This window comes from Lepisma saccharinum, chromosome 14 (genome assembly GCF_977018435.1).
Source record: "Lepisma saccharinum chromosome 14, izLepSacc3.1, whole genome shotgun sequence".
NCBI classification, from domain to species: domain Eukaryota; kingdom Metazoa; phylum Arthropoda; class Insecta; order Zygentoma; family Lepismatidae; genus Lepisma; species Lepisma saccharinum.
Window position 1 is genome coordinate 25,404,183 of NC_139242.1, and position 15,671 is coordinate 25,419,853.

The 15,671-nt window shown below is 36.5% G+C and overlaps 1 protein-coding gene across 6 annotated transcripts in view; it reads left to right on the plus strand.

Annotated features, from left to right (window-relative positions):
* The window catches only part of LOC145998732 (anoctamin-7-like), a 454,373-nt gene that overhangs the window by 416,400 nt on the left and 22,302 nt on the right, over window positions 1-15,671 (plus strand). For all 6 annotated transcript variants that reach the window (XM_083135261.1, XM_083135262.1, XM_083135264.1 and 3 more), the window contains 7 exons: window positions 234-454; window positions 2,338-2,533; window positions 4,252-4,418; window positions 5,465-5,593; window positions 8,815-8,905; window positions 11,356-11,561; window positions 13,019-13,243. In XM_083135261.1, the coding sequence (XP_082991387.1) occupies window positions 234-454; window positions 2,338-2,533; window positions 4,252-4,418; window positions 5,465-5,593; window positions 8,815-8,905; window positions 11,356-11,561; window positions 13,019-13,243 (1,235 nt within the window). The remainder of the gene's footprint in view (window positions 1-233; window positions 455-2,337; window positions 2,534-4,251; window positions 4,419-5,464; window positions 5,594-8,814; window positions 8,906-11,355; window positions 11,562-13,018; window positions 13,244-15,671) is intronic.

The following is a 15,671-nucleotide window of genomic DNA, read 5'->3' on the forward strand; positions in this document are numbered from 1 at the left end:
CCCCTGCAGTCATAGCATGCTGTGCTAACCACTCTTGCCATGGAGGTCGGTTCCCTACTTCAAGCACTGGTTAGCATAGCATGTTAAAAGTTATGTGATCCTAGATTCAAATAACAGCAAAGACATCAGGTTTGTTCGTTCATCTCACCATTTGTACTCATAATCATGATTAAAGTACGTATAGAAGTGGAAATGCTATGTAACAAATAGCAAAATTCTTGATCTTTTTGAAGCTGTTACATTCCTGGAATACTGGAAACGAAAGTCTGCAAGCTTAGCACACCATTGGGACTGCATGGACTTCCAAGAGGAGGAGGAAAGGCCACGACCAGAATTTGCAGCGAAGGCACCTTTCCTTGAAAGGAATCCAGTCACGGGAATCCGAGAGCCAAGTTTCCCAAGTTCCCTCCGGACAAAAAGGGTTGCAGCTGGGATTGGCATAATCTTCCTTATGGTAATTAACCTTTTTCAGTTCCTTTGTATTTGACACATATATTGTCTCTAAATCAGAAATACAAATTACTTTACAATATTCTGTATTGTTATGTGCTACACATACAATACGACACTAAGACTGAGCCAATATCAATGCTGTCAGTGGTGTTGGTATCAGAAAGTATCAGATGGAATTCATTTACCAATATCTGTCAATACTTTTCTGGCATATTCATCTTTTGCAAGATCCATTAAAAAAAAAAAAGTACACGCAACATTTTCATAGTCTAATTATCCTGAAAATGATGCAAAATTCATTCATTTTGCACCAGCATTATGGGGAAAAAAGCAATTTTGTGTTTACATACCAGTTATTTTAATATTTTGATATAATTATTCAATATTTTAAAGTATTTTGATTAATATTATTGGAGTGGAGTGTACACAATGATGTAGATCAATATTTTGAACAATTTTTAACTGTTACAATATTCAAAAGAGTGTCGGCATGGACATCTGTTCAAAGTGGTATCAGCTCAGTCCTACATGACACATATTTTAAAGTTAATAACAGTCATAACATAGTCAAAAATTGTATATTTTACAGGCCGAAATCTCAAGAGAAAAGTTGTTTCGCTTTCCCCCCAGGAGACTCGAACCTGAGCACGTCCCATTGCTGGAGCCCAGAGCATGATGCCTTGGACCGCATGACCATGATGCGAGACTAATTTGACGTTAACCCACCCAAATACATAAATGGACAAATTTTCAGACAAGACACTAAATGTTTTAATGCCTTAGGTATTTGTAGTCAAATTACAATGTTGCCAAAGTAGAGCCACACCCAATAACAGAATTTAATATTTTGTATGACCTTGTAACCACCCAGGAAAAATTCTGATATCTTCAGTTGCCTCTGTAGTATTTCCATAATGATTTTACAATTGACTTCATTATGAACATGTTTGTTTTATATTTTGTATTTAATTTCTTTCAGCATGTCCTCCAAGGTTTTTTAGGGCCTCCCTGATGGTGCAGTGGTAGCATCGTCACCTTGTAATCAAGGGGTCCCAGGTTCGATACCCGGTGGATGCTCATAGTGGTTTGGATCCCACTTAAAACTGTAGATCCAGTTCCAATTAGCCTTATTGTGCATAAAGTGGACTTAAAACACCAAATCAACCAACCAATCCTCCAAGTTTTACTTCCCTTAAGGTTTTGTTGAGATTACATTTCTTCACTTAATTCAAAATATTCCATGAAGTTAACTTAATTTAATTAACTTAACTTTAGAGAAACAAATATCATAGATACTTTACATATAGGCAAGTTGTCCATTCCATTTTCTTCAATGTGAGGAAATAAAAATGACATGGACAGGGGATAATATCTTCTTTAGCATCAGCACAATTCTATTCCTTAAAATTACATAAACTGTAGCAAAAAAAATTAATGAAAACAGCAATGGAAAATTTGCCTATTGTTGTCTTAGCTGCTGACTGTGCCATACGTTAGAGGCCAGGTGAATACTAAAGCCTACTTTATGCAGTGACTTTGTTGGAAAAATTCCCACCCGAGGATTTGAACACTGATCTCCCACTTGGCAGTTTAGATGGCCTACCAGCACCTGAAGTTACTGAACATGAAAACCCTGTGGGCTCCTGTGCAGCGAAATGGTGAGTGCTCTTGCCTTTAATGTGAGCAATCCTAAGTTTGATTCTCGAAAGGAGCTCAAAAAACTTTGTGTTGGCCCGACATCCTGAGGACAATTTTGGAGCTACTTGAAAAGAAGTAGTAGTAGTAGTAGACTCCGGCCTCGAAAGCCAGAAAACGGTGGCGACTGGACTCGATGAGCAGATTTATATATAATTCTCTTGAGATGTAATGTCTTTTTCTTTTTAGATGAGCCTCGTGATCATCTTTATTGTTGCCGTCATCATCTACCGAGTACTGGTCTCCATTCCTCTCTTCCAAAACTCCACCTTTCGTTCTCAGGCTCAAGCCATTGCCAACATGACTGGGGCAGTCGTGAATCTCATTCTCATTATGGCAATGAGTCGAGTCTATGAGAAACTTGCTTATAAACTCACTGCTTGGGGTAAGTCAGATTTGATTCATTACAATGTAAACAATAATATAAAGAATATACATAACAAAATTTTCACATAAATTTCTATTATATTGGATGAATAAATAGAACAATCTTTTCATTAATTTGTTTGTCAGTACATGTAGGGATAGGAATGCATGTAGTTACTGTCCTCCCCGATTATGATGTCACCTTGTATTCAAGGGGTCCCAGGTTCGATACACATTGGAGGTATGCAGTGGTTTGGATCCTACTTTAAACTGCAGGTCCAGTACCGATTAGCCTACCTGTGCATAAAGTGGACTTTAAAAAAAAAAACAAAAAAAACATGTGGTTACTAAACACTAAAAATAATGAAAGGATATATAACAATATTACATTCATCTAGACCCTTTTTTTTATCATAGGATTGTAATTAGTCAACTCCATTATATTCTATTATACTTATTGAATCCATATATACATTGTATTTCATATTATTGTATTGTAAAACACAAATTGACATGTGAGATATCACAGCATGAAAGTGCAAACATGTAATTCATGGATGAAATGAATCTACTCTATTCTTTATTCATGTTTCGGGGAATGAAACATTTGGTAGCAACTTAATATACTCTAATTTCCACAAAATCGATGCTTATGATATTTTATTAATTTCTGTAGCTACTACCATCCTCTTGGCTTTGTCTTGTCTTATATTGGCACAAGACAAGGCTGAGCGGATGGCACCAGTGGCCACCAAAATTAATAGAACATCATAAAAACCAGTGAGTACTTCATTTTGGTATATTAATAAACCCCTTTACTTTCACCATTAACTCCTTAAGTGGATAATTTGCAAATGCCAAATCTCTTCCGTAGTAGGCAATTTTAAAAATTGCAACTCTTCATAATGCTCCCAAAGTGCATCTTCTATCCTCAAAGAAGATAGTCTACTCCTTTTGCTGCTTTGAGCCATCACGGAAAAATGCAAGACTTCAAATGCAAGAAGCCAGGGTCCAAATCCAGGCCTGGGTATGGATGTTCTTTTTGAGTGTTACTTCATTAATTTCATCACATCATCACTCATCATCGTGATTAGCTAAAAGGTGCAGAAAAGCAACATTGAATAACCAAATTCAAACAATCAATCAAGAAAAATGTTAAGGAGGCTCCTGATTTCACACATAAACACACAACTCCAAGCTCGGATTATATACTATATTATATGCAAGCGTAAGATAAACAAGTGATAACTTGGAAGCAATGTTGCCATCTCATGGTGATTATGGCCAGTTAAATACTCTGGAGATTCTGCAGAGTGGCATCTCATGGCAGAAATGCGAACCAACCCCACAATGAAAGAAGCAGGTCCATGGCTCATCATACACAGGAAATATGAGCCAGAGAATGTCAAGGACAGATGTATCCGTCAAACACACAGCAGATAACAAGTGGACATGATGGATATATCCATCATACACACAGAAAGGATCAAAACTAAGTTACTAAAAATTATAAGTGGAAATAATATTTAGTGCATTTAACTAGGAAATTTCCTACATCATAGCATGCTAGTACTGAATAATATCACTAGTTAAGTGCGTGAACTTTTTGTTCTCATACTTTCATTCTCTGTTAATTTATAATCATCTAATATTTCATTCAGCTAATATGAGCATAAACTAATGATATTTGACTAAAAATATGAATATATGTAACAAACTGTTTCTTTTTTCATGCAGAGATGCATCGAACGCAAACAGAGTTTGACGACAACCTAACCTTCAAAGTATTTATCTTCCAATTTGTCAATTTCTACTCGTCCATCTTCTACATTGCCTTCTTTAAGGGTAGATTTGTCGGACACCCTGGAAATTATGCCCATATTTTAGGTCTGAGGAATGAAGATGTAAGTAATATTTAATTTCTAATTTCAGTCTTATTTATTTAATGTTCTAAGGTTTAAGTAAATAATAACTGCATTGTAAAGAATATCATAACAGTATTCATGAACCAATGGAGCACGAACATTTTTTGATTGGGGGGAGAGGGGGGAATGATCAAGTTTGCCTTTTCTCTTTCTCACCCTATAGGTAAGTGTGTGTGTGTGTGTGTGTCTGCATTTGAGCACAAGCACACATACACAAATAAAATTTGTGTACCAATTTGCATGGGAATATAAAGAGCGCAAAATAATTTGAAACGGGTATTAAAAACATGAACAATTCAGGCACAGATAAGTCTATAAACGTCATTTCCATAATTTTGTACTCATTTTATACAGCTCTTTTAACTTATTCTTATATAGTTTTCCAAAAGCACAGGTCAAGTGTGGTAACAAATACCACAGGTCATTTCATTTTTTAAAAAATAGAAGTAATGAAGACAAAATAACCTTTTTGCATTTACAAAGGAAATTCTTTCCATGGCAGCAGTAACGTATTCTCAAAATTTGACCTGGGAAAACTGCAACAATTCTTATTTATTGTATGTATTAATTAGACATCATAGAAATAATAAACCAATGCAGGCATGCAAGTAAAGCAAGAAGAAACGTTTGACAACTTGAAATTTGTGGAATACCTGCAGTAAACCAGATAGCATGGGAGAATACACTACTGCTTGGCAGCATCTTGAGTTTGTCAAATTATTTGAGACGAGAGTTACAATTCCGATCAAAGGATTGAGGGGGTAATATACACCATTTCCCCAAAAAAGTTTGGAGTAACCCCCCTCCCCTCTGTTCCTGCATCACTAATTAAAGCAATCCAAACAATATCAGTTAAGGGTGGTAAACAGTAATATTAATAAGGTGTAAATTCAACTATTTACACAATATGACTTCAACCAGTACACCTTTAATTCCATAAGGGTTGAAAAATGAAACTTAAATTTTATTATAAACACTCCAAAATAGTAAACTTTGTTCTAATATATTTATTACATCAATTTCAGTGTAGTGCTGGTGGGTGCCTCATTGAGTTAGCACAGCAATTGGCAGTCATAATGATTGGCAAGCAGATGATCAACAATGCACAAGAAATACTAGTACCTAAAATGAAAGCATGGTGGCACAAAAAACAGGTTTGTAGTGTAAAGATTTATATTGCAATAAAGTGCAAAAAGAAGAGTCTGACAGAAAATAGAACCTGGATCATGTATTTTTCTAGCAATCTATAAGTAGCTGAGTTGAAAGCACAAAATATATATTTATATTATTTGTTTCTCTTTCCGTCAGTATATTATTTAAAAATTTCATAATACGAGGGTCGTTCAAGGAAAAGTTTCCCTATGTTGCAAAAAATGTATTTCTTAAGTTACAGACAAAAATCAAGTTGCACCAAGTAGCATGGTCCTTTCTCACTTTTCAACATAATTTCCAAGGTGGGACAATCATTTGTCCCATCGTTGTACAAATTTTTGAAAGCCATCTGCAAAAAATTCAGAGTCCGGGGTACGAAGAACACTTTTCACGGCTGTTTCCATTCCATCGACGTAAGTTTGAATTCTGGAGTGTAATGATGAACGAAGCTCTCATCCTGAGTCACAATACGGCAGAGAAAGTTGTTCCCTTCATTGTGGTACCGGGTCAGAGAATCCAGGCAACATGTCATACGCGTCGTGAGATGTTCTGCAGTGAGTTGTCGTGGGACCCAATGCGATTAAACCTTCATGTACAGAGTCTCCATAAACATCAACCAGCTTCCTGTGGATGTCGATAGGAGCAAGACCATTTGCCCACTCATACTGGATCACAGAATGAATCTCTTTTTTACTCCACACCACCAAAACACGTTGTTCTGCCATGAGTCGCTACTCCTTATGGTCAGGGCACGTTTCTCACTGCATGACTCACGCTAATCGTGTGCCGTGCATGTGCGGTAGCCCGCACGAACATTGCATTGTGTGTAAATGTAGAGGAAAGACGAAAGAACACATTACTAGTTTCATTTCATTTATCGGGCTCATACTTTCTTCAAAAAAAGGGAAACTTTTTCCTTGAACGACCCTTGTATATTACTTTATATAGCATTCTATTAAGACAGAAGATTGATTTGGTTTATTTTACTTTGTTTTTCTACCACTTTTGTCTAATCATGAAGATGAAGATGAGTGATGATATGGTGAATTGATGATGGAACACTCACAAAGGATACCCATGCCCAGGGTGGGATTCGAACCTGAGATTGTAACACTCTTTGCTAGCCACTCTGCAACAGAGGTCGGCAGAAGAAGCCAGAAAAGTTTTGTTCGGCTACCTGAGTGCTCATTTCAATGTAATACATTTTACACATGCTTCTCACTATAGTTGTAGGCTTGTCTAGAATCAGTGGTGGCAATTGGGTTCCAAAACTGGGGGGCAAAGACAGTATATTTCCCTTTGTAGATAAGGTTTAGCATAGTGTGGGGGCAAAAGTAACAAAAAGTGGGGGGGGGGCAACTGCCCCCCCCCTATAATTGCCGCCACTGTCTAGGATAATATATATTTATATGAAGGTGTACTTTATGATCATATTATACATGGCTATAGAATTAGCATTTTATGGAATATTAATTTTAAAGAAACTCTCCTTTGTATGATCAACCCCATTCATTTCAATTTATAATAATAAAGGATTATTTGAAATCACACTGGCATGTGACCATAGTTGACCATTTTATTACAGTTCGCAGTACTCACATTCTGTAAAATATTACAGATATCTGTAGTTTTGAAACCACTCCCTCCTCTTCTTTGGGGGTGAAGACCTGCATAGTGGCTCTTCATGTGGGTGGTATATGATTAATCCATTCAGTATCATCACTGGTGTTATCTGGATTTCTAGACTAGAACCATTTCCAGGTGGTTCCCCATTTTTCTCAAGATGCTAATTCAACACTGAAATTTTAGGATCAAACCCCAGGACTGCTGAGAGAGACAAGAGCTCTCTAATCATTTGGCTACACTGCATTTCCTTTTGCAACAAAATTTTCTTATTTATTTAAAAACTGTGTTATATAGAGGCCAGTAATACATTACTTGGATCCACACCATTGCTGTATGGTCGAAGGCATCAGGCTTTGGGTTCAGGCTACGGGATGTGTTTAAGTTCAAGTCTTCTGGAGGAAAGTGTAACAACTTTTCTCCTGAGATTTCAGCCAGCGTATGGGACTGGTGGCCAACCACCATCATGAGGAAACTGGGGAGCTACAAATGAGTAGCATAACCCGGTAATAGGAACCTACAAAATGACTGGGGGTTTGTCGTGCTAACCACACATTGCCACATAACTGGTTGAATGATCGCCCACCTCTGCTGAGGCATGTGGGAGTGAGGCCGGCAGTCGGCAGGTAGGTCCTGGCCCTCATGAGCTGTTGTGCCACAGTTTAATACATAATTTGATATATCTCCTATTTCATCATTAAAAAATTGAAATTTAAAATGAGTGTAATTACCATATTTCATATGATAGGTAAATCCAAAATGGTTGTATCTGATCCACTGTAAGAATAAAGTTGACATAAACAAATGCACATGACTTGAGAGGAATCCTATTGATTTTCTTTATTTTACTTCACTTTTTGTGCCACTTTTGGCTAATTTGCAAAGATGAGGATGGGCAATGATATGTTGAAATTGATGAATGGACACTCACAAACATCCATGCCCAGGCCAGGATTCGAACCCGGGACCCCTGGCATCATACCATGATGTGCTAACCACTCTGCCACGGGGGGCAGCAGGAATTCTAGTGATAAATTTCAATAGTATTGCACAGGAACATAGTGCATAGGAATACACTTCATATGATAAAGCCATGCCACTCATCTAAGCTAAATTAGTAAAGTTTTGTGACATAATATGCTGAATTGTAATTTGGCATCTATGGATGAGATGAATTAAGAATTAATCAATTAGTGCACAAATGCTTCCCACAAGATTGTTGCCTTGTAATAAAGGGGTCCCAGGTTTGATACCCAGTTGAGCCATATGGCACAGTGGTTCGGATCCCACTTTAAACTGTAAGTCCAGACCTGATTAGCCTTCATAGAGCCGGCTCTGTTTGTCATTCTAAAGATTCAAAAGTATCAAAAATATGAAAATTGAATCAAAATATAAAATAGAACATTATAAATATATTTTCTTTCATTCAGTTAATGGATGATGTACATTCATGGTGTCATGGAAAAAATTACTTCCTCCATAGAGCCTTAATACCAGTAGTGTTATGGGGAAGTATTTTTTTCCATGACTGTACATGACCTTGTGCATTCCTAAGTGAATATCTTGATTTAATGTTTTGAATGTCATTAAATATTTTCAGGTTAAATTATCAAAGAAGCACAAAACAAGATGGGAGGAAGATTATCAACTTATTCCCAATGAAGGCCTGTTCCAGGAGTATTTGGAAATGGGTAAGATATGAATTATTATTATTATTATTATTAAGTAACATAATGAACTACTTGTATAATTGAAAGAAAAAGTCTAGTGACTCAAATATTGATAATATTAATTAAATATTATATTTCATGTTTGAAATTTATAACTTATTTACCAGTGGTACTGGGGTACCAATATTTGTGTGTGTGTTATTAGAGTAACCATGTATTTCCACTCATACAATAATAACAATGGTGAATGCAAGGTTACTCAAGTCAGTGATGATGTACGTTAACATAAAAATAATATTTTTTTAATATTCTGTGTCAGACAGCTTTCAAACTACTTCAATATTTTAAGTTATCATTGAAAAAGCAATGGCAGTGGCACAACCACAGGGGGGGCAGAGGGGCATTGCCCCACCCCAACCTTGGTCAGAAATGAGTTCTAGGGGAGCAAGGGGTCAAAAATTGATGGCCAAGTGTACCTGCAGGGGGCAAGTACCGCCCAGAACTTCAAATTTTATGCAAATAAGAATACTTTTTGTAAAATTTTCTTCCTCGCTTCGCTCGCATTACCTGCTTTTCTTAGTCTTATCAAGTTCAGAACCGTAGCTAGGGGACGGCAGGAGACGGCCCTGAGCACCAAACGATCTAAATGAAAAGAAAAAAGTTGTAAAATTGAATGATTGATTTGTGTTTTTTTAAAGTCTACTTTATGCACAGAAAGGCTAATTGAGACTGGACCTATAGCTTACAATGGATTCCGAACCACTATGTGCTTCCACCGGGTATCGAACCTGGGACCCATTGATCACAAGGAGACGATGTTACCACTACACTATTGGGAAGGCACAAAAGTTGTAAATGATATAATGCCATAGAGTTCCGTGAAATTATTTGAGCCCTATTAAATTAATATTGATTTCAGCCTGCAAAATAATTGGATCCAAAAAATTTCTTCCTCGCTTTGCTCGCAATTTTTGTGTTTGTTCGCTGCAATGCATTGTAAATGACCAGACAGAGAAATAACACTTGTCTTCATTGATTTTGTTTTAAATGCATGAACAATTGTTTTGAGGAAAGGGAGCGTGCACATTTCAGAGACAATTTATGTCATTTTTGCTGTTGGTTTATTGTGAGATGGATGAATTGGTTGTGTAATGTGTTTAAATAATATATGCTGTATGTAATATTTATTACAGAAACTTTGAATACATACACAATTTAGTGTCCACGGTTTGGGCATAGATGTTTGCGAGTATCTATTCATGATTTTCATCATGCCATCACTCATCCCCATCTTCAGAAATTAGCCAAAAGTGGCACAAGAAGCGAAGTAAAATAAAAGCAAATCAATAATAATGTTATAACAACATTATTAGTAACATTATTTTTATTAACATTATTATTATTAAAATTATTATTACTATTGGTACGTTTATCCTGGTACTTGCTCCCCCCCAGACAAAAATTCGTGGTTGCGCCTCTGAGCAATGGGAATTATCAGATTTAAGAACATTTGTTATGGTAAATATGGAGTATTTGTTCAAGGTCAATAAGTCTATCACTTCAACTGAAGATACACTGGGACTATTATTGGCACTTAAAAAATCTTAACACAATAAAAATCCTGAAATTGAAACCTGACATGGATCATGTGTGAATTACATTTAATTGTTATGTGCTTGTAGAATTTATTATACAGGGTTTTCCTAAAGTCCATCGCACATTTAAATTCACTATAACTTTGTAATGAATAGAGTTATTTCAGTGAAATAAAGTTTGTACTGCACAGCAGTCTTTATAGTTTTACCTGGCAACACTGCATGTCTGTTGTCCTCATCATGTACACCTCTAACTGGGTATCATTCACATCGATGCATTCCTGCAATCTCATCCTGAATCCTAAATGCGCCCGACCCTGTGGCCGAGTGGTTAGCACATCGCGCTGCGATGCCAAGGGTCCCGGGTTCGAATCCCGGTCGGGCTTGGTTGTTTGTGAATGTCCATTCATCAATTTCATCATTTCATCACTCATCCACATCTTCGCAAATTAGCCAAGAGGCACAAAACGCGAAGTAAAATAAAAACTAAATCAAAATCAATGAATCCGAAATGCTCGTGATGACAGTAGATATATTTGCTTTGATGTCATCCAGAGATCTCTTGGCATACACATCTGTCTTGTACTGCACGGAGCCAGGTCTGGTGAGACAGTCCTCTGCAGATAAACCACCTGCCTCCTGAATCAACGCCATTTTGAAATCACCTGATTGCTCATAGTCACGTGATCCTCTCAACACACTGTGTTGCCAGGTAAAACTTTAAAGATTGCTGAGCAGTACAAACTTTATTTCACTGAAATATATCTGTTCATTACAAAGTTCTAGTGAATTTAAATGTGGAAAGAACTTTGAGAAAACCCTGTATATGTGTATATTAATGCCTTAAGAGTGTTTCATAAATGCTTCTATTTCCAGTGCTACAATTTGGTTTCATCACAATATTTGTGGCAGCCTTTCCCTTGGCTCCTCTGTTTGCCCTCCTCAACAACTGGGTCGAAATTCGACTGGACGCACAGAAGTTCGTTTGTGAAACACGAAGAACAGTTGCTGAGCGAGCTGAAAATATTGGGATCTGGTTTAAGATATTAGACATGTTGGCACATCTTGCTGTCATAAGCAATGTGAGTAGGATAAAGCTTAAAAAAGTAATACATCAACAAGAATTTAACATTTTCTTTATGAGCTTGAGTTTTTTTTTTTTAAGTCCACTTTTATGCACTGATAGGCTGATAGCCAAAATCATCAAAAATTTGTGCATATCTGGGTAAAAGAGCTTGTCACAATTTTCTACTGTCTATAATGCAGACCCTGGACGTGTCTTTTCAATTATTGTTTGATGCTTCTTTTGCCACATTTGTCATTCAGATTTGAAAATGTAAAAATTATCAACCAGGCCATCCATCATTTTGGCACACTGATCCAATGAATGGGGATAGGCATTTCACATTTTTGGAAGAAGTTGTTGCAATTTTCCAATGTGTTGACTGTGTTCAGAGAAACGTGAGTTCATTTCTACTACAAAATGGTCCAAAAATGGACGACAGAGGTTTACCTTATAATATTCTTTTGAGTTCTCAGCTAGTGCATTATTCCCTCAGATTTGAAGGCTGGGTGTTCTAGGCCTCTTCATTTCTTCGTCATGGTCTCTTAAGTAGTTTCTCTGTTTTGGAATACATTTCCTGAAAGTTCTCAGAACTCTCTCTTAGTTTTTTTTATTATTATTATTATTAAATATCTCTATTAGAATACTGACATGTTCACAGTACTGAACAGTCCACCTTTTGAGGTGTCCAACATAATCTTGCACTGCATGAAAACAATTTGGTTAGAACAAGTGGAGATATTTCAAACTCCACGCAGATTACACAGTAAAGAAACTGAAGAGCTTGCTGAAATATTTCTCTTCTACGTGTAAATTGTAAAGTCTGTAAAGTTTCTACAATTAGTGAATACAATTCCACAAGTCACGCTACTTAGTATTGATACTTTTCTGTCCATCTTGTGTCGAACAACTTGAGAATGTTACGGTGTTTCCCTGGTTTTCTTGTACTGCATTTTTAAAATCCAAATTAATTTAAGAAGACTCGATGGAAAAAAAAATTATAACTGATTTGACAGTCACAATGCAGAAATTTCAAACTATCAAGAAAATGCAGACATTTGCTCTGCAATCCCATCTGGTGTGTGGAAATAATTTCTTTCCCATCCATATCTTATCCTAGAAGCTTCTAATTTAGGAGAACAAAATAAGTCCAAAGAAATTTTTATGAACAAGCGAATAGCACACGTAATCTGGTAATTTTACTGAATCAAAAGGGGGGTTGGACCCATTTCCCCCCCCCTTAAATACGCCCAAAAGACAAAACTCAAATTGTAGAGAATTACTGTATTGCGTGATCACAAAATGAATTAGGTAGACATTAACCTTGCTTAGGCCTTCCTTCCTTTCAGGAGAGATGCCCTTATTGGTAAAGTTAGAAGTTTAAAATTACAATTATATTAATCATATCAGTGCAATAATAATTGCAGATTTGTATTTATTTTATTTTATTAAATGCTACATATTATTTCCTTCCAGGGTTTCCTCATTGCCTTTACATCAGAGTTCCTGCCAAAGCTTTTGTACCAGTACGAATATGACTGGAATCTCGTTGGTTATGTCAATTTCACTCTTGCACACTCAAAGAATGGCACAATGTCGGAAAGATGTCGATACAGAGGCTTCAGAGATGAAGATGGCAGCCACACGCCTTTCTTCTGGAGACTGCTTGCTGTGAGATTTGCATTTGTCATAATATTTGAAGTAAGTACTTACTGTTCATGACTTTAATGTTCTTCTTTGTCTTTCATTCTTTTTTCTGGTTTTCTGCTTTAGAACTTATTTGTATTTGTATTTGAAGTTTTATTTTTAAAATTATATCTAAATCTTCCTCTAGATGGAAGCATTTCCCTAAGCATTTTTGCTGGAATAATGCTTCCAAAATATCTTATAGCATTTTTTTTAGCAGACAATACTTTACACAAAAGCATTTCCTGTAACATTCCGGTTAGCATTTGCAATGCGAAGCATGCAGAGAATGTTAGATAATATGTACAGCCCAAAAGGCATACAAGATAAGTCAGTGCCCGGTGTTTACAATTGATATATATGTGTGTGTGTATATATATATATCAGTGGCGTGCGGTGATAAATCAGGCAGGGGAACAGGTCACCTGCACTTGATGGTTTTGAGTGTAGTAAGTCTATAGTTACATCGCATGGGTGTCTTAATATAATACAATAGATCAAGTAAAATTCAACCCTTATTGAAATGTCAGAAGTGACAAACATGAGGCACTTTAAAATTATATGACAATAATAATTTTAAAGCAAATGTGATATAATATAAAGAAAACATTAAAAATAAAATTGTTAGTGCGCAACAAAGAAAAATTTGATATAAATTTGTGAGTCATTAGAGAAAGAAAATAATATTTTGTTGTGACCTGTTTCATCTCTTTATTCGTAGATTAAGTTGACGTTTTTTCATAGAGTTGAGTATTCTTGTAATTCAAACTTTCTCAATCCAATAATGGCACACAGATGGTTGAGTTTTTCATGACGTTCGCTAGATTAGTCAGGGTGGCTACTGTAGGACCATAATAAAATTCAAGTATAATTCCCGGTTTTCATAGCGAACTTTACAAAAATTCAAGCAGACGTTTTCTCTATTTCAAACTAAGGTTTTACAGTATCTCACCACCCACACACATACACACAAACAAATACTTATATTAACAATATATGGTTTGTGCGATTCCAATGAATCCAATAATTCTAATTCACTTGGACGGTACATATATATAATTTAAGGCGCGGATTTTACATTTGTCATTTCACATAGCTACTCGGCAGTGGCGTGCCCAAGGTGGGGTTGGTAGGGGTTATACCCCCCTTTGACCCAATATTCCTAAAAAAGGAACGTCAATGGTAGGAAAATATGCCAAAATGAGGGCGGACTACCGAGAACAAGTATAGGTAAACCCTCCCTTACAAAAATTCCTGGGCACGCCACTGCTACTCGGGACTATAAATACATCTACAAACACAAGTCACATATGTTACGGGAAATAGTAATCTACGAAAAATTGTTAATTCTATAAGAATTTTAAATTTACCTAATCAACTTCAAGATATTTTATCTTGCAATAATCTTCAGTCTATCAGATGGATTGTTCTTCAAAGAACACTAACAAAGCAAATGGATTGAGAGAATTCTGTGTTATTTTCCATGCAGCTTTATTTACCTTCCTCAATAAAAATAAAACCTAAACTGTGAAAAACTTGTTTCAGGTCATTAATAAATATGTATAAATTCAATGGAATTGGGATTTTAAAAAGTTGCAATTTTTCATGTCTACAGAGAAAATTTCAAGCAGAATTCACGCACAATTCCCGGAGCCAATAATTCACGCATAATTCCCGGAATTCAAGAAATTCCCGGTGAGTAGCCACCCTGTTAGTAGAAGTTGTTAATGTGACAAAACCCGACCTGTTCCAGACTCCCTTCTCAGGATTAAACAAGGACAACAATATAATTTGCCACTGGTAGAATATCCAGTTAATAATTGCTCTGTGTATGATTTCGTTTTAGTTTTTAATTCAGTTAGAATATGTGTTGGTTTGTTGTATTTTCTGCAAAGTTGAATGAACTAAAGGCTTTCGTCCTCAGCCGGTCGATCATACAACACTCGCAACATTCGCTTCTTGTCCTGCCACTGCATGCCTTGAAACTTTGGTCTTGGGGTTGGTGGAACAGGTGGATGTGAGCTGTTCCCTCGGAAGCTATTTCCCAGCGTTTAGCCAAGGCATTTAGCAGACGCTTAGACTGTAGAAGATTTTTCCAGTTCGTTATGAATGACAGATGCAATTTTACAATGAGATTAGGAAACTATAGACTTACTACACTCAAAACCATCACTACGACGCAATTAAAATTTAGCACATAGCAAAAACTCGAAGGAAAACGAATTCGCTATGTCTCTCGTAGGGAACAGCTAGAGAGTTCAGCTTCCGCGGCACCATGAGGATCGTTTATCTTCGAGCGTGGTCGGAAATACTCGGCTTCAGACAGTAGAGGGCATGATACTAAGAGACCATGGTAGAGCATGGGGTGAGAACCATGATGCGTTGGGGGTAGATGACGTCAACAAACGTCCAGCCACGGTGAAAGATTTTCTTCAGTGTTACT